We start from the raw sequence: 25,893 nt of genomic DNA, 5'->3' as shown, positions 1-25,893 counted from the left end.
CATGTCTACACAACATGTCTACACAACATGTCTACACAACATGTCTACAGTAGTAGCAGTAGTCTGGTCCAGTGATGTCTCCTCTCATCTCTCATCTCCTCTCTCCCCCCTTCCCCTCCTCTCCTCCCTCTCATCTCCTCTCCCCCCCTCCTCTCCCCTCCCCCTCCTCTCCTCTCCCTTCCCTCCTCATCTCCTCTCTCCCCCCTCCCCCTCCCCTCCCTTCCCTCCTCATCTCCTCCCCCCCCCTCCCCTCCTCCTCTCCCCCCCCCCTCCTCTCCTCCTCCCCCTCCTCTCATCTCCTCTCCCTTCCCTCCTCCTCCCCCTCCCCTCCTCCTCTCTCCTCTCCTCCCCTCCTCCTCTCTCCTCCCCCTCCTCTCATCTCCTCTCCCTTCCCTCCTCCTCTCCCCCCTCCTCTCTCCTCCCCTCCTCTCCCCCCTCCCCTCCTCTCCAGCCACTCTTGACGTCCATGTCTCTGTCATCATGTTTCCAGGCAGTAGTCTGGTCCAGTGATGTCTCCTCGTGGCTCTTCTCCTCCTCCTGTCTCTGTCTCCTCGTCTTTCTCTCTCTGTCTCCTCTTAGTTTCTCTCGTAGTTAAAAACTCGTCGCTTCTTCAGGAAACTCTTGTTTTTGCGCTTTTCTGACGCGTCGTGGAGTTTTCGTGCGCCCGCGCCTCCTGCACCTCCCCTCGGCTCGCACCTCCTGGATCTCCTCGGCTAATTTCCTTTTCAATTAGCGGCGCGGTCGTTTCCCATCGTCGTGACTCCTAATTGTTTCCTGGCAGAGTTGGAAGCCACCGGGGAAAAGGCTCTTATGAGTGCGCCTCCGCTGATCCGTGCGCCCAGCCCGCTCCCGTTCTCAGGGGGGACAAACACCACCGGCACCGGGGGAGGAGGAGGAGGAGGAGGAGGAGGAGGGGGAGGTGTGATCTCCTTCCACATCCAGATCGGTCTGAGCCGGGAGCCGGTGCTGCTGGACGCCGCGGACCTCAGCCTCAGTCAGGTCCGGGAGGTGGCGTGTTCCATCGTGGACCAGAAGGTAACAGAGAGCTGACCCGTGACTCTGGACCGAGTTCTGATTGTTTGATAAGAGTCAAGATTCAGGATCTTCTTCTTAGAAAACCCTCAGATTTATTATCTCTACGTGGAACAGAATGTATTCACTGTGTTGACTTTGTTGAATCCTACACAACCTATAACCACTTGTTCTATAAATGTTCCTTAATAAGCACAATCAGCAGGTGAGGCCTGCAGGAGCCAATCAGAGAATCTGAATTCATCAACTTAACGTTGTGTCGTTAAACACCGACAGAAAGTTTGTGTTAGTGTGGAGACACTTGTGTCCAACAACACAAGACGGATCTCTTCTCTACACCTAATTAATGTCTGTGGCCCCAGATGATAATTCATCATCACATGATCGATGACGGGACGATGACGGAGTCTCCAAATTCAAGGTTCTACTTGAATCATTCGTGTGTTTATTTATGATGAATTGTCAGGAGTCTGGAGAGGAGCCATACAATTCAATGTATTATGATTATTATCATGAATCCAGTGTTTCAGCTCAGTATCACAAGTAATCTCCTGTAAACAGATGTCACATGACCGTTCACACAGACATGTAACTGACATGAAGTGTATCCAGCGCGGGCCAAGGAGTCATGTGACTGATAAGAACCAATCAGGACGTGGGCGTGAAGCCGTCTTACAGTGTTTCTCGACCAGTAAAAAACGTGTGTTTAACCTCCTGAACTCTGGTTCCCCCAGTTTCCATCATGACAGCACACGCTAACAGACAGCACATACATGTACGTCAGAGAGGAATATTCAATAACATACTGAACACAGCCACAGGCCATGATCTCTAAAGGAACACACGACTTTAGTGTTTGAGATCTGTTGACCTCTCGTGTGGCTGCAGCTCGCGCACACAGGTTTGTGTGTGTGCGGTATGTGTGTGTGTGTGTGTGTGGTATGTGTGTGTGTGTGTGTGTGTGGACATTTCACGTGTTGGAAACTCCGTCCAGAGAACCAGGTCTCAGTCTCATTCAGACATTAGACAGAGTTTTCACCTGGAGAACATCTGCAGCAACTTGTCCTCTCACATTCAGAGGACGGACACACACACACACACACACACACACACACACACACACACACACACACACACACACACACACACACACACACACACACACACACACACACACGTTGAGAGGAAATTGAGAGGACGGGAGCAGGATGAGATTGAAACGTTATTGGAAATGGATCAACTGGGGTCAGGAACGAGATCAGGACTCAATTTGCTCTGAACTGAATTGTAAAGAGATCATGACTGGATTGGAACCAGACTGAGATTGGAGTGGGATGGAATCTGGATTTAACTGGGACAGGACCAGGACTGGATTAGGTTTGAGTACTGGTGTTAAATCAATACTTTTAAAACAGTAAAGGTGCCTGACAAGTGACAGAACTTCCAAAAATAAGCACAAAAGGATAAACGGCTTTTGTTTATTGCTAAACTAAACTGGAAGTTGAAACTGAACATAACATTTTAAAGTACTTAAATATAAATAAGTTAAGAGATTTACATAAATCACATAAGAGACAAAGAGCCAACACAAGAATTTAACAGTAAGTGAATGTTTCAGTTGTTAATACAGTAAAACTCGTTTTGTCTCCTCGCCGCCGGGACCAGGGACACTGTCCACTGTCCACTGGTGTGGTCACGTTGTCCTGTTAACATTCCGTGATGCCAGAGCCATGTAGAGGGCGTGTTGCCACCAGGGTGGAGTGCAGTGAAGTCAGGTTCAGAACTCTGTGGTGATCTGGCCGGTGGATGGATTTGGGTTCAGGACCCTGGAGGGCGATGGTGCAGTGGGTCAGAATGTGACTGGAGCAAAGTAAAGTGGGATCAGACTCAGGTTTGGAGAAGGATTAACGATGGAAGGGATTAATGACAACAATCAGATGATTCCCTCCTGTTGACACACACACACACACACACACACACACACACACACACAGGTTGTTTACAGGTTGTCGGTGACAGTGTTTATTTGCGAGCTGTGTTTTAAATCTATGGAGGAATAGAAGGAACAGCAGGTCACCTCAGCACCTGTTCACACGACAAACCTGTGTGACTCTGCTCACAACATGAAACACTTAACACTTCAAATAGCACAAATGAACTGATTAACAAGATAAATGTGTGTGTGTGTGTGTGTGTGTGAAAACAGGTTTTGTCTGAAATGACTTTATTTTTATAAATGTTCATTAACGTTTTCTGAAACTCAGCCCAACTTTTCTCACGCTGACTCTTTTCACCCCGTGTGTGACGGACGGATCCGAGGCCCAGTTCCATGGAACTCCATGTTAGCAGACGGGACATGAACCAAACTAAAAATAATCAAAGTAGAAGTTAAATCAGATTTTCTCTACTTCGGTGTAAATATGATTCTGATTCAAACCTAAATCGAGAGCTGTGTCTCAGGAGGCCGCATCCTTCAGAGGACCCGACATCAGCCGTCTAGACCGGGTCAGCTGAACCCAACTGAGACGCTCGGGTCTTCTTCAAAATAAATTCCTCTGACATTTTCGTCTTTGAAAAACAGGACATCTCAGAAGTGCAATGGATCATGGGATATGTTAAGGTGGAGCCTCTGTTGCTCAGGGGTGGAGCCTCTGTTGCTCAGGGGTGGAGCCTTTGAATTAGGAGAGTGGGGTCGCACCGCTGTGACGCGATAGGTCATCGAACTGAGACACAGCTGCGAGGTCCCGCCCATAAACACGCTCAACCAATCAGGAGTCGGCCTCAGCAACTTTGTCTTTGATAAAGAAATCAAGTGTTTTAGTTGAAATCACAGTCGATGTGATTAAATGAACATTTTCCAGAAGCTGGAAAACACACACACACACACACACACACACACACACACACAGACACACACACACACACACACACACCTATGCCACTCGAACAGTAATAATAAAGCTGTGAGCTGTGTTTCTGTCGGTTGCGGGGTAGCGGTTTCTTCTTGTTGCCTGGCAACTGATGATGATTGCGGCTGTGAAGTGTCCTTCTGAGGGCCATTATGACACACACACACTGAACAGAGCACTGTGTGTGTGTGTGTGTGTGTGTCCTCTCTTCTCATTGTTCTCTCTCTTTCATCTTCACTTATTTTCCATCCATTCATGTTCCTTTATTCCTCCCTCTCTTTTCTCTCGTCTCTGTCCTGGTGACGTTGTCAATAAAGTTTGGTGTCAGTCAGCTCGAGACCAAACCGTGTTTAAGTAACGTGTGTTGTTTGTCAAACAACATGTGACCAAATCTACACCTCCGAGGCGACACATCAGAAAACACTCATCAGTGACATGAGATGTGTACTTTTGTCTCCTCTTTCATCTCATTGTGTTTCAGGTTTTGCTAATTTAAATTTAATCTGCTGTGAGACTTCATGTCCTGCACGTGCTCACAAGTTTAAACCAGATTGTGTGTAGACAGTGGTGGTAACCACGACGACACGTCTCCTGCCGTCTTGTGGCAATGACATCGCTTACAGTCAGAGTCTGTTCACAAGTGATCGTGTTATTTAACGTCTACTCTGAGTTTTTAACTTGGTTCATGTCCCATCTGCTAACATGGAAGAGGTTTATGAGCTGTACTGCAGCCAGACACCAGGGGGCGACAGAGAGGATTTGCCTTCAATTTAAGGAGCTGTCATATGTGACTGTTTTCACCAAGGTAGTGAAATAACAGCTAGCAGCTAACGAGCTAGCATTTTATCCTGTAAGTGTTAACACTCAAAAGTCGTCAGTTTGTCAAAGTGAAGCTGAACTGAGATCAGTTCTTAACAACCAGAGTTTATCTCCAGTGTTCAGCAGCAAACTTTAAAACATGAAGAACTCTGAACAGAGTCTGGTGGATTTGTTACAGCAGAGGATCATGGGTAATATCCAGCGTTCAGTTGAGTTTCAGTTCAGACACATTGATTCACTTTTACATGAAAACACTTCATCACTCCGTGGCTGCAGGGGGCGCTGCTGCTCAGCAACACATGTTCTAATATATACAGGTTATTTAATGGCAAACACAATGAGCAACATCACCATAAATAAATGGATGAGTGGATCAACAAAGACGCAAAAACAACAGCAAACATTTCATGCATGTGTGTGTATGTGTGTGTGTGTGCCTGTGTGTGTGTGTGTGTTTGTGTGTGTAGGTGTGTGTGAATATTCATCAGGTCTCGGCCTCCTTTCATCAGAGCCGATTGTCAAGTGACATCTCTTCCCTTGTGTCAGGTTTATACTTTATGAGAAGCTCATTAAACACACGCACACACACACACACACACCTTTTTATAAACGGCATCATGCGGCATGTCCTGTCGTCATGGTGATGGCCCGCTCTCTCTCCATTAGGTTCTCTCAACACAGACGTCACTGCTGTTGGACGGTCGTCATGTTTCAAGCTGCAGCTGAAAGATAAAAAGATTCACATTTATCTAAAAGAAAAACTGAAAAGAGTTTTAAGAAAAGAAGATTTTCAGTCGTCGCCTGTGAATAATCGGTTTTCTTTCTGCCACCAGTGGGGACGTCGTCATTTATGGATATTGATGAATAATCGTAAAAACTAACATCTCATCCTTCCACCAAGTGTAAAGATTATCCGTCCTGTAGTTTTTGTGTAATCCAAACAAAACGTAACCATCCTGGCCGAGTTGATCAAATCTAAGAGCAGATTAATTATACGAAGAAAAACAAATGTTCCCGAGACGGTGAGAGATTCTTCGTCTAAAACAGGAAGCGAGTTCAAAATCTCACAGAAAGTAAGAATCCAGACAAAAGTCAGAGGAACCGGCTCAACGAGCAGCAGCTTCTATAAAAACACAGGCTAGACAGGAAACTGACAGGAAGCGGAATCACAGCAGAACCCACACTTCAAGATAAAACAGGAAACACAAACTCAAATAGCAGGAAGTTCACAAGAAGCAGAAGAAGATAAAACAAAAAACTTAATTAACTTAATTAATCGTCTAATTAGCGGGTTTGATTTTCTTAATATCAAGACAGGAAGTGACATCACGACTTCTCAAGTACAGACTAGAGGGAGAGAGCGATGGAGGAGGAGGAGGAGAGGAATCAGCCTTGAGCTCTCGCTGCCATGACAACAAGAGCGGCGCCGCTACTATGGTGACGCCACACGCAAAAAAACACATGCTAACGAAGAACATGTATGTATGACGTGTTGACGGCCGAGAGAGAGAGAGAGGGGTGAAGGTCTAATGAGTTCGAGCGTCCTCTTCATCATGTTCTCCCACTTTTTGTTTTCTGTTTCCTCCTCCTCTTCCTCTCCTCCTCTTCCTCTCTCTCCGACACCAGCTGGTAGAACACAAGCAGCACATTGAGATTTTTCTCACTGACTCGTCCGTCATGGTCGGCCGGCACCAGCGGCGTTACAGTGAACTTCATACACCAACACTGACGTGTTGATATCATGTGATCAAACAGCGTCTAAACTAAAACTGAATCATTTCCCAGAGCGACGCGTCAGGTTTGTGTCTGTAACGACAACTGTCTTCATCATGCACTGTAAATAAAGATGGCCGACGCATCTCCGCCTCCTCGACACCGCGGCTCCACGTGACGTTAAAGACGGCAGCGCTTGTATCCGGGATATTTGAAGGTTGTTCAACAGGAGGAAGTGGAGACGCTCGTCTTGATTTACTGTGGATCTTTTTCTGTGAGTATTCAGCGCTCTGCTCTCTCTCTCCACGACAGTTACCAGAGTGCGGCTTCTATGGGATGTACGAGAAGATCCTGCTGTTTCGCCATGACCAGACGTCGGAGAACGTGCTGCAGCTGCTGCGCTCTGCTTCTCAGATCCAGGAGGGAGACCTGGTGGAGGCCGTGCTGTCAGGTGAGAGACGTCACGGGGGGGGGGGGGGGGGGCCTCATCTCTCTTCTCCTTCAACACACCATCAGACAACTGGCGTCACAGATGGATTGTGGGTAAAACATTTGAACAAACAAAGACTCATTGGTTGGTTGTCGTAGCAGACGGACTGAAAGGGAGCTGACAGTCTCCAGATGTGTGTGACGATGGTTCAATGCCGTCGTCTCCATCAGACCCGTCTCTCTGGCTCTCGTCCAGCTCAGGACTCAGGTGTTCACGCTACGCTAACAGCCTGAAAGCTGCTGCTTCCAATTTCCTCTCTCCGCCACCGACCAGTAGTGTGTGTGTGTGTGTGTGTGTGTGTGTGTGTGTGTGTGTGTGTGTTAATTAATACTGTTGCTGTGCCTCACTTTTCCTTGAGGTTTATCACTCGGATGAGTTTTTGTATTTTTCTTCATGTTTTCTATAATAATAAAAAAAAAAATGAAGATTTTCAAAATAAGAGTGTAGATTTGCCAAAGAATAAAATGGAAAAGAGGGAAAGTTTATTTTAAAATAAAATCGTTGGTCAACTCGCCCTCGTCCCAATTTTCCAGGATATTTTTTTTAACAGTTCTCTTGACTGGTGCTTCCTGTTACATCACACAATGTTCATTTCCTGTTTGTTCCCTTCACACTTCAGCCGTCACCGTGATCGACAGAGAGATGTTAACAGAAGAGTTTTCAGCTGAGCATCAGCGTCCTGGTGGAGGTGGAGGGAGGAAAGGTGGAGCGGGTGGAAGACGAAAAGAGGAGCTGAAGAGGAGGAAGGAGGAAAAAAAAAGCATGAGGAAGAAGATAAACGCTGATCTTACGTGTTTGTAGTGATGGTTTAGTGGAGGCGTGTTATCGAGGTCCCACTAAAACAAGATCGACCAATCACGAGTCGGTCTCAGCTGTCAATCATGACACACTGTCCTCACTGTCATGGAGGTAGTTTATAACAACACAGACGCTCCTCTGCCCGCAGGGTTTGTTTTCTGTTTGTGGGCTAACAAGTTAACGGCTCCTCAGCGCTACTAATTCCAACACAGAGAACACACACACAAACAGGCGTTTATATTCAGACAAGGTCCACACACACACACACACACACACAGTCAAGTCATTTTCTGAAGCACTTTCAAACGTACGTTGCTCCTCCAAACAAAAGGCATAAACAATAATTTGAATAAATGTTGGTAATTTCCTGCAGCAGAATGTCTAATCAGAGCTGCATTCTGCTGGAGGACCACAGCACAGGGCGAGTGAGAGAGTGTGTGTGAGAGAGAGAGAGAGAGAGAGAGAGGCAGAAAAATAAGAGGAATAGAGCAAAAACTGTATCCCCAACTACCCATCATGCCTTGCCAAGCGTGCCGGCCAACCAACCAAACACTTGCTTGCATCTGCGCCTGCTGAGAGCCTCTCATTCCTCCCAAACATTTACAAAATACCCCGAACAACCATTCATGACTCGTTCCCTCCGCTGCTGTGTCTGTCCCTCATCTCATCTCTCTCTCTCCACCTCTGGAGAGTCGAGGGTAAACTCTGATGTTGCGTATTTCTCTGAACCGACGCTGAACGTCTCTGTTAGGTTTTCACCCCTGACCTCTGACCTGAACCAGGACCAGGTCATGACTCACCCTAACCTACCCACAATTCACCTCTGACTGAAACACGCTCTGTATTCCAGAATTTGAACAAAAGGCTTTAAAACATGAGATGATGTGTCTCCACTCAGTTTAGATCGAGTTTTACAGTTTCAACCTGGAGAAAGAGGAAACAGGTCCAAAGGTGAAGCAGCGACTTCTCAGAAAGAGAAATGTGACACAGTTGACTGACGGTTGATTCCTTCCTCGTGTTGTGAGTTTCTCAGCAGGACGTCTTGCTGCTGCCGGGGGGGGGGGGGCCCAGCTGGGTTATTGTGAAAACAGCTGGTGGATGTTTGGGCTCTGACGGTCATGATGGCCGCCAGCCCAGCAGCTCCGCCCCTAAACACCAGCAGCTGCTCATCACCGTCTCCAGTTTGTTTGAAACCATTTTTTATACTTATTACCAAAACTTATCAGAAACGTCGGCCCTTATCTCCTCGTCTATCTTCTACGTCTACGAAGTTTTACTAGAGGCTGCAGGAAAAGTTCCCGAGACACTGACTCAGACGTTTGTTCTCACATACAGAACCTCCACAACACGTGAGGCACACGTCAGGAACACGTGAGGCACTCGTCAGGAACACGTCAGGAACACGTCAGGAACACGTGAGGCACACGTCAGGAACACGTCAGGAACATGTCTGGACTTCAGTTAATGTCTGAAAGCAGATATACACAGCGCCGTACATTTTTTACACAAACAAAATCGAGATCTTTGAAATGAAAATAAACCAAACATCTGTAGTATGATGCTGAACTCCAATCGTCCTCTGAGGAATTTCAGATCCAACAGCTCAGGTCTGGAAGCAGCACTGCTGTCCTCTGTCAGAAACGTTTTTTGAGAATTCACCTGCAAACAATCGTCTTTTTTCTGCAGCTTCAGCCACGGTGGAGGATTTCCAGATTCGTCCACACTGTCTGTTTGTCCACTCGTACCGAGCTCCGGCCTTCTGCGACCACTGTGGAGAGATGCTGTGGGGACTCGTCCGACAGGGACTCAAATGTGAAGGTAAACGTGGACTAGCAGACTGATGCCGTTTTGTGTTGAAGAGACTAAAATGCAAAAACTGTTGCGTCCTGTCTTCTTGTCTCTTTCTGTCCAGGCTGTGGTCTGAACTATCACAAGCGCTGTGCCTTTAAGATCCCAAATAACTGCAGCGGGGTGAGACGGCGTCGACCATCCAACATCTCCCTGACAGGGGGGCTGGTCAACATGGGCCGCCCCCTCTCTGCGGAGCCCTCACCACCTCACTACACCGACGAAGCTTTACTGGTCAGTAAAGCTCCGCCTCACAGGACACCTCCTACATATGTCTAACTTTTCACTCAGCCCCGCCCCCCCTTAGTTTCTGTTGCTGAGCCTGAGAAAAGTTCGTCTACAACTGATTTACCAACGAGGTTCAGACTGAACGACTGATTTCTGCCGTCAGAGCGATTTCCACGTATAAAGTGATTTTTCACTTCACTTTCTGTAACTGGAAAAGGCTGCGAACGCTAACTTGGCTTGTAGTCGTACAACTGAAAGTACGAATACACAGACAAAAATGTTCTCAAATAAAAGTAAATGTACCACACCGAGTAAGTAAATGTACTTGTGTACCATGTTACATCCCACCACTACACGTACTTTAGGAACTGACCTGAAGTCGTGTCGTACGACTGCGGGCGATAAGTTTCCACCTCACACGTATCCACACACTGACCAGAGTCACGTCACTGAAGTGCACAGGTCTGGTTGCTAACTTCCCAAACAGGAAGTGATTGGACACTTCCTCGGACACTTCCTCACATCTCATTGGCTGTGAGGTAAAAGGTCGGTCATTACATCACTGCCTCATTCGGCTCTGTGAGAATCAAACAAATAGTTTGTGGCACTTTGAGGTTCTTACGTTCTTTTGGTTGATTAGAACGCTTGAAGCCTCTTTAACTTTTTTTTCTGTCTTTCTCCCGTTCTCGCTCGTTGTCCAGTCTCCTGTCAGTCCGAGCATGGAGGTAAGCAGCTTCACTTTCTCCATTATGTTACCCGAACACGAGCTGCGGACCGTGAATCTTCACTGTTTAGTTTTGATATGAAGCATTAACGATTTGTCTTTTCAGTCCTGAGAGTCCAGAACAGATTCAAACTCAGAGTAAAGGGATAAAGAGAAAGATGCGTTCTCTGTGTTCATGTCGGTAGTTTGAGGTTTTGGAAAAAGATCTGATCAGATTCATTTGACCTATTTTAAGTTGATGCTTCACAGGAAACTAAGCATCACCCTGTTCTAACATTAGTCATAATGTTAGTCACCTGTGAATGAATGTTATGATGATGATGATGGTGATGATGATGGTCTCACTCCTCCACTGTTCTTCCTTCATCGCAGCACAAGAACCAGTTGGAGTACTTCCCCGGCAGAGAGCGTCGTTCCAGCTCCCAGTCGTACATCGGCCGCCCCATCGAACTGGACAAGATCTTGCTGTCAAAGGTCAAAGTTCCTCACACCTTCCTCATCCACTCGTACACCCGACCCACCGTCTGCCAGCACTGCAAGAAGCTGCTGAAAGGCCTCTTCAGACAGGGACTGCAGTGTAAAGGTGAGCGTCTCCTGTCCTGTCAGCGGTAAGTTAGCCTCTAAAGCCTCAACTGCTCTACAACATCCTCATTTACAGTCTGCGAGCCACACAACGGAAAACGTTTGCAGTTTGTCAGAGTTCAATCAGATTTAACTTCCTGTGAACGTAGAAGAAACCAGAGACGGAGCGAGGGACCTGTAAACGCCGAGCTGTTTCCCGCTCACTGAACCAATGTCTCTTCTCCTTTTCCCTCAGATTGTAAATTTAACTGTCACAAACGATGCGCTCCCAAAGTGCCGAACAACTGTCTGGGAGAAGTCTCTAAAAACGGAGGCAAGTTTCAACACACTCATTTAAACTCTACAAACAAGGATCCTCGTGGACTGCGACCAATCGAACAACGACTGTTAATCCAACGCTATCGTCAAACTGACGTCCTCACTTTACTGGTCAACACACGGATTCTTGTCTTTGCCCCCTAGAGCTCCTCAGCCCGGGGGCGGAGTCAGATGTCATTATGGCGGAGGGTTGCCTGGACGACCACGACCTCGACAGAGGCGGTGGCCTGTTAGACGACATGGATGAAGCACTGACATCAGAGGGGGGTCTGTTGCTGGAGACGGGGCCAAGCGACCTCTGCGACCTGCAGGACCCCGACCTGGACGAGTCCAACCGGGCCATCAGGTACAAAGACATGAAGCGCACACACACGCACGCACACACACGCACGCACGCACGCACACACACACGCACGCACACACACACACACACACATAGATCTGAGGTTGTGCTTTGTCCCGCCCCCTACAGCCCGTCCACCAGTAACAACATCCCTCTGATGCGAGTTGTTCAGTCCGTCAAACACACAAAGAGGAAGAGTAGCAACGTGATGAAGGAGGGTTGGATGGTCCACTGCACCAGCAAAGACACTCTGGTAACAGCCTGTCAGTCACCTGTCAGTCACCTGTCAGTCACCTGTCAATCACCTGTCAGTCACCTGTCAGTCTGACCTGCACAACTCGTTCACACCTTGTTTGTTTCAAACTCTCCAGTTTAGTCTGATTCCATAAATCAGGTGTGACGTGCTGTTCGTCCTCAGAGTACTTTTACATCTTAAAGACAGAAACCTAGAATAAAAGTGTTTCAGTGATTATTTGGTTTCTTCATCATCAAACTAAAGAAAGTACTCGTCTTCCTTTTGTGCCACAGTGAAGAAAATTCCTTCCATCATTCAGTTTCACTCCTCTTTCCTCATCTCTTCTTCTCTCCGTCTCTTTTTGTTTCATCCTCTCTCTCTTTCCATCCTACCATACTTTTGTTTCCTCCTTTCACGTTCATCTCTTCATCTGTGTTTCAGAGGAAAAGACACTACTGGCGGTTGGACAGTAAATGCATCACGTTGTTTCAGAACGACACCGGAGGGAAATACTACAAGGTAAGAAGACGTCCTACTCTACACACTGGATTCACTTTTCACATGTTTGAACCATGACTGAATTCACTGGGTGGCCCCGACAACAGTGTTGCCCCGCCTCCTCCATGTTAGCAGAGAGGACAAAGTAGATAAATGTTTGTCAAAGATGTTTCTGTCGTTGTAGCTCGTTGTTTTCACACTGACGTTTGTTTCTGGTCAGTTTGAATCAGTTAATTGACAGACTGGCTCCTGATTGGTAGAGTGAATGCATCAGCACGACCTTGTTACCACGGCTCCATCTCCTGATTTTCTCCAAATCATCTTCATCTCCTCCTCCTCCTCCTCCTCTGTCTGCAGGAGATCCCTCTGTCAGAGATCTTGTCTCTGGAACCGGCCCAGACCGTCTCTCTGCTCCCCGATGGCGCTAACCCTCACTGCTTCGAGATCGCCACGGCGTCGCTGGTTTACTTCGTCGGAGAGAACCTGCAGAGGGCGGAGTCGTCCGTGAGCGGCAGCAGCGTTCTGGTGAGACGGAGCTGATGTCATGTGACATGTGACGCTGTGTTTATTCACCTGTCTGTGTTCATGATCCTGTTGTGTCAACATCGCTGATGGACGTCCTCCATATACGACCCCGCTGTTATCATGTTCCACTCTTAGGCCACATGATAACAACTGATCTGTCACCATGACAACACAGAGGACTTCCTCTCATGGTTAACCCAGTGAGATGTGCGTATATATACGTGTCCATGTTTATGTATAAATTGACATTTAACTTGACAAACAGTCTTCCTCTCCCAGCTCGTTGCTGTAGTAACTGTTTGTTGCTGGACGCTTCAGGTCAGTGGGGTGGGGCAGGATGTGGCTCGGATGTGGGAGATGGCCATACAGCACGCTCTGATGCCGGCCGTTTCCACAGGAGTTTCTCACGGTTCTCACCACAGCGGACACAGTGAGTCACTATTGCAGCTGACGCACTGTTTCAAACTCAGCACGTATGATATTTCTATCTTTCTTTGAATTACTTATATTGCACAAACATGTTGAACCATAGAACAGAAGAGTTTGTGTTTGTGAATCTAATCTTGGGTTGAAGCCGTTCATTACGGTGAGAATGAATATTCAGAATGGAGTTCCACAGGGCTCTTTCCTGGATCTACTACTTTTCTGTCTATACTTTATGTTTTCTGTCTGGACTCCACCTCCTGATGTGACGTGGGGTCCCGACAGAAACAAGCCGTTGAGATTCCTCAGCTCTTGCTCCAGACCTTCGGTTTCACATATCACAAAATCTGTGTTTATGTCTGTGACAGAGGTTAGAAAATCTCATTTTCAGTCTCTAAACCAACTCATGTTGTGCAGCCAGACTTTGTTCAAACTTGCAGAACTTAATTTTAGAGGTTAAAGATCAACATGAATATTTGCTGTCAAACATTTTGCAATAACATCCAAGAGTTTTCCAGCTTTTAATGTAAATGAGAAACACAGTAGAGGTGTTCTGTCCTCTGTTCTTTAACACGGACCTGGACACACTTCACTGTCTGTGTGTGATAGAGAATCTGTTTGGAAGGAAACTGGACAAATGTAAATTATATCATCGTCCTGCCTGTGAAAGTCCTCAACGTTTCCAGCTCAGGTATTAATACGTCCATCCTGCTCTCAGACTCTCAGGGCCGTCGACGCCTACACTAAACTTTCACTGACGTCAAAGTGAACATGACTAACACTTCACTGTGCTCGCAGTATAAATACACAGAGTAAATATAGTGGAGTAAATGCAGAGGTGAAGTTTAACAGATGGAAAAAAAAACAAAAAAAAAGGTGAAGTTGAATTTATTTGTCAGACGTGTGTTGATTTTTAACTCTGATCGCGTTTGTGTCTCATCAACAGAGGAAATTTCCATCAGCATTTCAGTGTCTAACTGTCAGATCCAGGAGAACGTGGTGAGAACACACGAACACACACACACACACACACACACACACACACACACACACACACACACACACACACACACACACACACACACACACTCTTTGTGTGTAGTTCGGTGGTCTGAGTCCAGATCAAACTGAACCACGTGTTTTGGAAAGTTCAGATTTTTGGAAGTAGAGCAGCGTTAAAGAATAAAAGAAGAGGAAGCAGCTGCAGGATTGTTAGAGTCTACATCTCTGACGACATCATGTTTCAACCACGTTCGTTTGATGCATCTGAAGTGGTGTGGAGTACTGTAGTACCAGTACTCAGGAGTACTGTAGTACTGGGGAGTACTGTAGTGCTGGGGAGCACTGCGCCTGAGATGAGACCTGAAAACCTAAAAAACAAAACTGAAACAGCTGCACTCTGTTTCTCTCAGATCTCTCGTCTCGTCTTTTCTTCCTTCTGACACGTTTCCATTCACTCACATTCATTTTGAGGAATCTAATGTCGCGGATCGTCTCGGAGCAGATCAACTCGTTTCCAACGCTCTGTGCGTTCACATCACAAACATTCACGCCACGCTCAAATGTCCGCAAATTCCACTCATGCAAATGTAACTGCAGAGAACGGCGAGTGCCATTTCCATGCAGACGTGCACCTCGCCGTCTCCAAGGTGAGCACGTCTTCAAGCACCTCAGATGGAGATTACTGTGATTACTCACTCAGCCAAATGGTTTCCATAGTGACGGATGGTAATTAGGCAGCGAGATCGTGGAGAGGGGGAAGGAGGGGGGAGGTTTATAATATTGTATTTCTGTCCTCTTTGCTTGAGGTGTGATATTAGGCTGTCAGCTAACGGGGGAGAAGAGGGAGACGTGATTGCAGACAAGTGAAGAAGAAAATATTTTGCACTTTTGGTGTCAAAGCTGTGGCAGATCTCTGACGCCGCGCAGTCACACTCAGGGAGGCGCAGTCGGCTCTCCTCTACAAAAACCTTTTCTAGAAACTCCTCCACCAGGTGATGAATAGAAGCTTGTTTGCTTTTTTTGTTGGACCCACTCTCCGTCAACCTGTCTCAGCTTCCTCTGCTTCAGCTGTGGTTGTTTTTTTTTTCCGTCAGAGGAACTCAACGGCTTCAGCAGCTAATTTTGAAGTTTTTTCTCTCCCGCCGCTCTTGTCAACGTGGTTTTTAACCACGTAACGAAATGTAAAAACACTCGAACACTCGTGATGGGGGAGAAGACAGACGCCTTGAAAAGAAGGAATGTTCTTAGCTTAACATTGGACGAATAAAATCCTTCATCTGCTTCAAATATAGAGTTAGATTCATAAAAATGTGACTTCAAACAAGTCTGACACATGCACAGGAGGATATGACGCCACCAACAGGCGACCGAATGAAACACAGCACTACCTTGATTAAAGTACAGATTTCTGCAGGTTTGATGATTTTAATGTAGAAATGTGTTGTTAAATCAACACGACGTGGAGCCAGTTAACAGACGGATAGATTTTCTAATTAAAAATCAATGAATCTACGTTGTTCACTCCTTCTTCTTCTGCAGCAGTGACAGTGTTCGCTGCAGGTTTCATGAAACCCACTGAAACTCCTGCGTTCAGATTCTAAGAGCGCGATGTCCCCCGACAACTCACATCGTAAGATACTTCACTGCTGCAGGCAAGAGAGGGTATTTAAGTTGTCTGCTAATTAAAGGTTTTACTTCTTTTAAAATAATATGAGGTGGAAACGAAATAATTCATTTCTTTGAAAACTCTGTGAAACATCTTGTTGTTCTTCATGATGCCCTTGTTGAGGTTTATTCACTCAACCTCAACCAGGACGTTTAAACCTCTGAACCTCAGATGCTGCAGCACTTCACTCCACTCAGACCTTCAGCAGATGGTTTGATGTTCAGCTGTGTGACGACACAAGCAGCAGAAAATGTCTGGAAAAATGTTTGTGAGCTTCTTCTCAGGAGTTAACTGTGTTTTTCAGGACATCAACTCCGTGTATCAAATCTTCCCAGATGAGGTTCTTGGCTCGGGACAGTTTGGCATCGTCTACGGAGGTGAAAACACACTGAGTGATGAGAGACACATCCTCAGCTTCTTATTATCCTTAAAGTAAACTCACTCTCATTTATGTAATTTTAGGGCCTCGTCTAGATAAATAACTTATAACAAGTATGAAGCTCTGACGAGTTCAGTGAGAATCCAGAGTTTTAAATTCTCTTCAGTCGAGTTTGTCTTGAAATTAAAAACACGTGAATGCAGGTAAACACAGGAAGTCCGGCCGAGATGTCGCAATCAAGATCATCGACAAACTCCGCTTCCCCACAAAACAGGAGAGTCAGCTGCGCAACGAGGTGGCCATACTGCAGGTACACACACACACACACACACACACACACACACACACACACACACACACACACACACACACACACACAGATCAGGAACTGGTGTCAATGAGTGAAATTTCCTGTCGTGAACGACCTCATTACCGTAGCAACACTGTGGGGGTGTGATATCCATGTAGTATTGCAGCGCTGCTCAGATGACGGAGGCTGCTGCCGAACACACACACACACACACACACACACACACACACACACACACACACACACGAAGTGAAGTCTATGGAAAGTGACTCCACTGGTAGTTTCTATAGAAGTCTATAGAGGCTGGTGTCGTCCAATGGGTGCAGGTGGACGAGGTGGACGTGTCCTCCATCTCTCAATCAGGCTCCACCCCCTGCTCCTCCAAATCACTTCTGGTTTAAAAAACCAAGATGGCGCTGAACACAAAGTCAAACTGAAGCTTCAGAACAGAAACCAACAGGTGACGTCACAGTGGTTTGATATCTGCTGCCTGCTGAGGATGGTAAAAACATGTGTGGATGTTCACCAGCAGCTGATGAGGTTGATTTCACCTCGTCCCTCCAGAGTCTGCACCACCCGGGCGTGGTCAACCTGGACTGCATGTTTGAGACGCCGGAGCGAGTGTTCGTCGTCATGGAGAAGCTCCACGGAGACATGCTGGAGATGATCCTGTCCAGCGAGAAGGGACGACTGCCCGAGAGGATCACCAAATTCCTCGTCACGCAGGTGAACAAACACAAGCTCATGAAATGCGACGCTGTACGCACCGAGTAGTTTAGTGTTGTGACGCTGGTTGTATATTCAGATTTAACCAGGATTGTTTGATATTTGCACTACGGCTGCAGGACTAAAGGTGGCGCTGTTTTATCTCCTCATCAGATTTCCACAAAATCACCTGGATGAACTCTACACTGTGACCTTTCCTTCAGCGCCACCTTCTGGACATGTCTTTGATTAAATTACTTTCGATGCAGCTGACTACTCACATCAAGCGCCACTCGATTTAAGATTAAAGATTAAAAGACCTCAAACGTCTTTTACAAATTAGAAAAATGTTAATAAACGTGTGAATTAATCGCAGAACAATATTAAAAAGTGTCTATTGTGCAAAGGTCTTTATAATGTTTGTATTGCTTCGTTCAGTGTGTGTGTGTTTGTGTGTCGTCATCAGATCCTCGTCGCTCTGCGTCACCTCCACTTCAAGAACATCGTCCACTGTGACCTGAAACCTGAAAACGTCCTGCTGGCTTCTGCAGACTCATTTCCACAGGTCCTCTGTGTGTGCGTGTGTGTGTCACACTAAAGTGATATTCGTATTATTATTATATTAATAGTGTGTGTGTGTGTGTGTGTGTGTGTGTGTGTGGGGGGGGTTGAACGGGGACACAGCGATGAGACAAACGATTCGTGAAGACCTGACGTTAAGAGTATTTTATCCTCTCGCTGCAGGTGAAGCTTTGTGACTTCGGCTTCGCTCGGATCATCGGTGAGAAGTCGTTCAGGCGCTCAGTGGTCGGCACGCCGGCGTATCTCGCCCCAGAGGTCCTCAGGAACAAAGGCTACAACCGCTCCCTGGACATGTGGTCGGTCGGAGTCATCATTTACGTCAGGTACGAGGGAACTGAAGCGTCCGCGACACCCAGTGGGCGTTTTCAGGTTTTTCTAAAGCTCAAGAACGTCTTGAGGGAACTTCTCCAGATTCGGTTCAAACAGCAGTTTGACTCGTGGATGAACTGATGGTATTTTGGTGGTTAGAGGTCAAAGGTCACAGTAACTTCACAAAACCTGTTGGACCTGTGAACGCAATATCTCGACAACAACAGGGACTCCTTTCAAATTTAGTGGTTAATGGCCACTGTCACTTCTGACCTTTGACCACTAAGGGTTGGTGGACGCATCTCAGCAGAGAATATTTGTTTGTGTCTCCACTGCAGCCTCAGCGGGACGTTTCCGTTCAATGAAGATGAAGATATCAACGATCAGATCCAGAACGCTGCCTTCATGTACCCTCCTCACCCCTGGAAGAAAATCTCCCAGGAAGGTTTGTACGGCAGAGGACCTCATCTGAGGTCTGTAACACCAGCTCCCAGCTGGTTCCGACAAAACAACCCTCGAACAATTGACAAGTATTTGCAATAATTACAGATGAACGACACATCAACACTTTTGTTGATGTTTTTTGGAGTTGAGGAAACTACGTGCGCTCAACAAATCAAGAGTCAGCCTGCTTTCATATCATCCAATCACTAATTAGAACTCAAACTCAAACATCAGTGTGATAAAAACTACCGCGGGTGAAGGAAACCATCTCGGACAAACATTTACTCAGATTTGTTCAGGACCGCAGAGGACTTCAGAGCATCTGAGTTTATCTGTTATAAAGCTGGGCTCCTCTAGCAGAAGATAAAAATAGTGTGAACATGCTTTTATACCACAGCACAGGAACATTATGATGAGTCTCTCTCTGCTGCTGCGTGACTCATGTCGTCGTCATTGTCTATAAATGTATTTGTGCGCTGGCTGGAATTGTCCTGTTGACTGCCAGACGGATTTAAATCAGTCTGACTCACGCGCTCGTTCATCGGCAGGACAGTGAATTCATTAACTAATCGACCGCGTACGAAATAAACGAATAATCTAAGGCCAGGAACAACTGTGCGGGTTTGATTAAAACGATATTCAGAAATACATCTCACACTCTCACGCTCCCTGAGCTTCGTAAATGAAGTACAGCGTCGGGAGCTTCTTTTGAACACGATGCTTTTAAAGACCGTGGACACTCTGAGCTGGACAGACGGACATCGCCATCCCTCGGCCCGAGTGCAAAACAAAAAGGACTTGGCAGATTAAAGGTGGGTCATGTGACTCAGAGGAATGAGAAGTGTGGGAGGAATATTTGAGCGTCCGGGCATTTCTTAGAAAGAGACTTAGACAGATTCTGAAGGGGGGGGGGGGTCTATTCATGTGGTGGTCCATTCATGTGCATAATACCAAGCGATGGAGGCCCCCACAGACCTGAGGGGCCCGGGGTCCCAGAGCTGTTCAAACCACTGACCCCTGAAGAAATGTTAACATCATGTTAGCTTTGCTCATTAGCCCCGACTGGCACCCCACCACAGGGGGCGAGCGGGGGGGAGAACAACCCCACATCCTCCCCCTCATCGCTTCACCTCACATTTTTCTCGCTCATCACCTCTTCCTGCTTCCTTTATCTTGATTCCTTCTTTCCTTTTTCTGCCCTTCCCTCCTTGTAGTGATCGACCTGATTAACAACCTGCTGCAGGTAAAGATGAGGAAGAGGTACAGCGTCGATAAGACCCTCAGTCACCCCTGGCTACAGGTAAGAGACACGTATACCATCGAACATCTGAGTCTTCATTTCAACAGATTAGAGAAAACAGCAGAGACGAAACCGAGGACGGAGTAATACTTTAAATTCACTAAAGTAACTGATGGTAAATGAATACATTTAAATATGGTAAATACTGGATTCAACACTCAGGTCAAAGGGAAGGTAACAGACTGGATTCAAGATCTGAGAGCAAAACATTTACTTAAAGGCTCCAGTTTGAAGATACATATATTTGAAAATGGTGTTTTGACGTCAGACGAGGTTTTTCAGGAGCTTCGTTCACCACAAACCTTGAGCATATTCCCAGAACAATCCAATATAACATACAAGAGGAAAGAGAGACTGAAACAACATCATGTGTCTCATTCCAAACGTTTCTTTAACTATTCATCTCACTGGACCTGATTCTGATTGTTTACAATTATCACTCCGTCAGTTACTTCTCCAGGGACAAAAGGAGGATATTCATCCTGTCAGTATAAGTTGTGTGGTAGTTCTCTGTGAGGATAGTGTTGAAGATGCAGATGGACCAACCATCGCTCCTGAGACAAATTGGAGCGTTTGTTTTCCAGGACTACCAGATGTGGCTGGACCTGAGGAACCTGGAGTCCCGCATGAACGAGCGCTACATCACCCACGAGAGCGATGACCTGCGCTGGCACCACCACGCCCAGCTCAGCGGCCTCGACTACCCCCTGCACCTCAGCAACGGCCCACGCGGCGACAGCGGACCGGGGCTAGAACGTTACCAAGAACACGAGGAGCTGGAGACCCTCAGTGAAAGGGTCAGTGAACTCTGAGGACGAGATGTCGACGAGAGGAAACACAAACACACGAACGAAAGAACGATGACTGAAAAAGATCAACATTCAAACGAACACAGTATTTGAGAGACGATCCGATTCTAGAGATTTTTCCTTCCTGATGCCGATTCCAATGCCTGGACTTGTAAAAACGACTTAAAGAAGGATTTTAACAGCGCTAAGTTACTAACCTGTCAAGTGATGATTGAATGAAACTTTTAAAAACAAATACAAAGTATATAAAGCATAAGACACTCAGATACGATATATAGAGAACTGTTATTATCTAGTTTGACAATCAGAACTGAAAAAGAACCCAGATAAAAACATCGAGGATCTGGGACTTGAACACGTCAGCTCTGAGCATCACGTCTTCTTCGCCTCTCTACAAGTGGCACTACAGCGCAACAGCTGATCAAGAGGAAGCCATTTTTTCTTGGTGTAACTAATCCACTTTACACTTTACTTTTGACGCTGCGATCGTATCCGAACACCTCTCGTCACTTTTAAAGAAAGAAGGAGGAAGTGAAATGTTCTCACCGGACGAACGACTCACAGAGACAAAGCTTTTGAAGAGTATTTGGAAACTAAAGCTTTAGACTGACTCATGTTTTATTGAAGCTTGTTGCATTTGCAAAACTTTTGTGATTATTTCGTTAGAATTTGGTTATTTCCTATAAATTAGAGATCCCAGCTTCATGAGCAAGATGCGTGATTAGAAAACAAGCAAGCATACTTTCTGGATACAGTTCTTATCAGCACGTACGCTCGTGATGCACGGGTCGCAAGTTTTTTTGTTAGCTGTCGTAAAAATACGTCTTAAACTTCGAGCTGACGCGACCCACTACCCCTGTTTTTAATTACCTCCCATTTCATCTCAATCATCAAATAACTTCAAACCAAACTAGAAACATGAACATGCATCAGTTTGTTAAGAAGAAAATGTATTTCGTCTACTTCATCTATTTATGACCTGAACTGCAGCTAGCCACCAGGGGGCGATCCACATGCTTTGGCCTCCCTCTCGTCCGTCGTACCAACCTGTGGGTCGACCTGTGCCTCTCCAATGTCTACATATAATAACGAAATGTTGAGTCGTGACGACAGAACAAAAACCCATAATTCTTAAGATTCTGGAAAACATATTTTTCAGCCTCAAGCCCTGAAGTCGTTCCTCCGACAGTTTTAAAGCCACAGCTCTTCGAGACAATCAGAAAATTAAAGACACTATGGAACAAGTCTGAAAACAAAAGAACTTCCCAAGTTGTGCCTCAGATGTAACTTTGCACTGCCGATTACGGAGAAGTCATGGAAACAAGCCACGCCTCTTATCGAGATAAAGAGAATGAGTCAGATCGTTAGGAAAACGTAGACGTGGATTTTAACACAGTTTTTAGATTCCTGTCACTTTGCTGTCGAGCAGATTTTCTAGTGATTTCTACAGAGAACACTCGACATGTAACAGGCGAACGTTCTACCTGAACATTTCACTACAGCCTCCTTTTAGTTCATGTCATTAATCAAGAGTTAATCTGGTCGTCAACAAACCAAGAAATCATCTTGATATCACGTCAAATCTTTTCAAGCTGTAAACGTCTTCAGTTTATAAAACGTAAACGCTGCGAAGAACGTTCACAGTAGAAATGTTGAGGGTTTCGTTTTCTTTTTGCTGAGTAGCAACGACAGGTCACGAGCCAGGATTTCATTCCGAAAGCTGAAGGACTTCACAGATAACCCGCCTCCATCGTTAGAAGATGAGTCATTGTCTGTGATAACGGACTGATTCAGATTTTCTTACGTAGCACTTTGGAATGAGAATCCTCAAAAATCTGTGCCAATGCGAAACCAAAAACTACGATAGATATTTTAGTTTGTCAGTATTTTTCCTGGTTTCAGTTTTTCTTAACGCTGTTTTCAAACTTCTCCAACAAATGTTTTGGAAATGTTTAAAGGTTTTTGTTTTATCATAGTTTTATTTATTTATTCATGTATTTCTTTTTTTTTTAAGTTAGATTTTACTTTAACTTCTGGATGAGTCTCTGGATCACAGGGAGGAAACGGAGGCACAGCTCCCCCTTCTGCAGCCGCATGCCACTACGTCACGCCGTTGTATTTTCAAGTGTAACAAACATTTGTAAAAAAAAAAAAAAAAGGAGAAAACTGGAATGTTTAAAAGAATAAGACAGAATCACGTGTCTGCAGTTTCATCTGAATGCTTTGTGTTCTGTTGGTTTCAGCACATTCACTGTTCGTGTAACCTGAGTTCACACTGTTCTAGCTCCGTACGGGACATGTGAGCAAATCTTTGCAGAATGTGTTTTACGTGTTTTAGTTTTTAGCTGCTCCAGCTTCTGAACTGCTCGAGTGACGGGAACCAGGAAAGAAAGAGGTCGAGAGGAAGGTGTCACTGATGAAGTTTAGCTAAAAGTGTCCTGAGTCTGCGCAGTACTAATGAGGGACGGAGCCACGGTGTCTCAACTGTGTTCTGGAGCTGCACGAGGGCACGTGGGCAACAGGACTCGCTTGTGATTCTTGCAGATGTTCCACCTCTCATCAAGAGGCTTCTTTAGTTGTGACTAGTGAGAAGATTCAGGTTGGAACTAATTCCTTGGGACTAGAACGAGAGTACGAGAGGACTTGTAGGTAATTTAAAAAAAATGTTTTTACATGAGATGCCGGCACAAATCCCTCAAATTGCTATCAAGCCGACACGAGAAACCTCACGAGTGCGGTGGAACTGGAGAAGCCTTGTGGACGAGAGAGGGAAGTCCAGTCGAACCTCTGTCTTCTCCGAACGTGACGAGTCAGCCTCACCTGTGTGTGTGTGTGTGTGTGTGTGTGTGTGTGTGTCACACATTATAAATCATGAAAAGCTTTAAGTGAAGACTTGCTCTAAAGGTGAAGGCTTGAGTTCGGGTTAGGGTTGAGTTAGAGTTAAACAGACACTAAAATGAAATCGCTGGTAGTCGAGTCATGTGACTGATACGAACCAATCAGGAAGAGAACGTCTGCGTCATCGTTTCTGTCCTGACTAAAACACAACCCCAGGGTTTTCAAAATAAAACCAGACCAGCAGCGTTCACACAAGAATCAGTTCATCAGTTTGAGATCCTGAAAACTCCAGAGAAGAGCGACAGCTGTGAGTTTAAACTAGAGAACGAACGTGAACAGACTTTAGTTTCAGAAGATCTACGCTCCACCAGAACGACATCACAGACACGAGCAGCCGAAGTCAGTTTCCTCCATCTGGTGTCCGAGCTCAGAAACAGGGAGGAGTTCAGGAGGCGTTCACCGGTTCGGAGGTTTACAGGGCACACAACTCGCTGGAGGGACTACATCTCCCATCAGGCTTGGGAACACCTCAGGACTCACCAGGACGAGCTGGACACCCGAGGAGACGGACTCGTATTCCGTAAAGACTTCGGACGTGGACGTCCTGTAAGAACTCTGAGTGTGTTTTTGTGTTTTAGAAGTCACATTTCACTTTTGAGTTCAGAGTCAGAACAAGATCGAATGTGTAAATCTTTTCAACCACTGGACAGAGCCATTGCTTTGTGTTTGTGCTAAGCTAACCTGCTAGTGTTAGCGAGCTGCTTTCCTCCAGTGCCGTGTGTTCGTCTGACGTGTTCGTCTGACGTGTTCGTCTGACGTGTTCGTCTGACGTGTTCGTCTGAAGTGTTCGCTTCCTCTGCAGAAACTTGTTGTGTTGTTTGAATAAAGTTATTTTTACACAAGTTTAATTTTCTTTCTTCTTGTTTGACTACTTCCACTGAAATATGAAAATTGTTGGACCAACTTAAAAAATTGTTTCAGGAGGTAACAAACAGATTAACAGTTCATTTTATAGTTTTATATATATATACTGTATATAACTATAAATACAATTTTCAAGATTTATAAATTGGTCAAGATTTTACATGTATGTGTGTTTAGTTTAGTTTTTTTGTGGAATTTATTTTTGTATTATGTTGAAGAAAAGAAATCTGACATTTTGAGAATCATTTTGTAAAATTAAAGATTTAATATAACAAGAAAAAAGTCGCGATAATATGAGAAAAATTCTACAAGAATAAACTGGTAAATTCAGTCTGAGTGTTAAAATGAGGAGCAGCAGTTTCATGAACAATAAAAAAAGAACCACAGCGTCTCTGTAGCGGAGCAAACGTCTGCGTCACGTTCAAAAAACCTTTAAGTTTCTCAACTATCAGAAGGTTCAAGATTTTACATCCAGAAGGAGAAAACTCCAGAGCACAGAGTTCTACTTCAAGAAAATAAACCTCCTGCAGACACGTCTTTTTTCTTTCTCGTGATATTACGGAAATCTAAACGTCTAAACGTCTAAACATCTAAACATCTAAATGTCTAAACGTCTAAATGTCTCATCCTCAGACAGAGGACGAGGTTTCTGCACAACCAGGGGGACACAGATCACAGCTGCACTGAATCTGTTTCCAGACAATTAAATGTTCGAGGGTGAAAAACAAAAGAGAAATTATATTTTTCATGACTAAATAAAACAAAATAATCTATAAAGTCCAGCAGACAAACTCACTAAACATTTACAGCAGAATCAGTTTCAAATATCTGAGTGTGTTTTTCTACACGACACTGGGACTGCACAGTAAGTCCCAAACACAATCTACTACACTTCTACAAAGAACTATTTAAATACAAGTTCAGTTTAAACCTGTTTCTTTTGCAGGTTTTTATTTTCTGTAGTGAATCATGTTTCACACACGCTCCTGAAAATCACATGTTACGAACTAGTTCATTTGTAATATTAAGAAAATTAGAACAAAAACACAAACAGAACAGACACGTCTCTGCAGCTGGTGGAGCCTGCTGCCACAAGATGGCGCTCCATGAGAGGCAACAGGCTTCGTGTGAGTCTGTGTG

General features: G+C 45.5%; 1 protein-coding gene and 1 long non-coding RNA gene across 6 annotated transcripts in view; one reads left to right on the top strand and one right to left on the bottom strand.

Moving 5' to 3' along the window:
* The first annotated feature begins 455 nt into the window (after positions 1–455).
* Positions 456–24,711, top strand: prkd1 (protein kinase D1). The gene is made up of 21 exons (XM_069535957.1): positions 456–1,035; positions 6,786–6,924; positions 9,448–9,579; positions 9,674–9,843; positions 10,539–10,562; positions 10,934–11,144; positions 11,379–11,456; positions 11,606–11,807; positions 11,934–12,057; positions 12,481–12,558; positions 12,895–13,062; positions 13,381–13,492; positions 14,432–14,484; positions 16,458–16,530; positions 16,736–16,842; positions 17,407–17,568; positions 18,014–18,112; positions 18,292–18,452; positions 18,777–18,883; positions 20,097–20,182; positions 20,767–24,711. The coding sequence occupies exons 1-21, from the start codon at positions 811–813 to the stop codon at positions 20,992–20,994; spliced, it is 2,739 nt and encodes a 912-aa protein (XP_069392058.1). The 5' UTR covers positions 456–810; the 3' UTR covers positions 20,995–24,711.
* The window catches only part of LOC109641445 (uncharacterized), a 54,704-nt gene continuing 31,307 nt past the window's right edge, over positions 2,497–25,893 (bottom strand). For 4 of the 5 annotated variants that reach the window (XR_011244760.1, XR_011244758.1, XR_011244759.1 and 1 more), the window contains 2 exons: positions 5,360–5,482; positions 2,497–2,980 (listed from right to left, as the gene is read on the bottom strand). This is a non-coding gene — a long non-coding RNA (uncharacterized lncRNA). The remainder of the gene's footprint in view (positions 2,981–5,359; positions 5,483–25,893) is intronic. The other variant, XR_011244761.1, reaches the window with a different exon arrangement.

Source organism: Paralichthys olivaceus, chromosome 12 (assembly GCF_024713975.1).
Source record: "Paralichthys olivaceus isolate ysfri-2021 chromosome 12, ASM2471397v2, whole genome shotgun sequence".
NCBI lineage: Eukaryota > Metazoa > Chordata > Actinopteri > Pleuronectiformes > Paralichthyidae > Paralichthys > Paralichthys olivaceus.
Note: the sequence above shows the minus strand (reverse complement) of the source record. Positions and strands in the feature narration are given on the sequence as shown.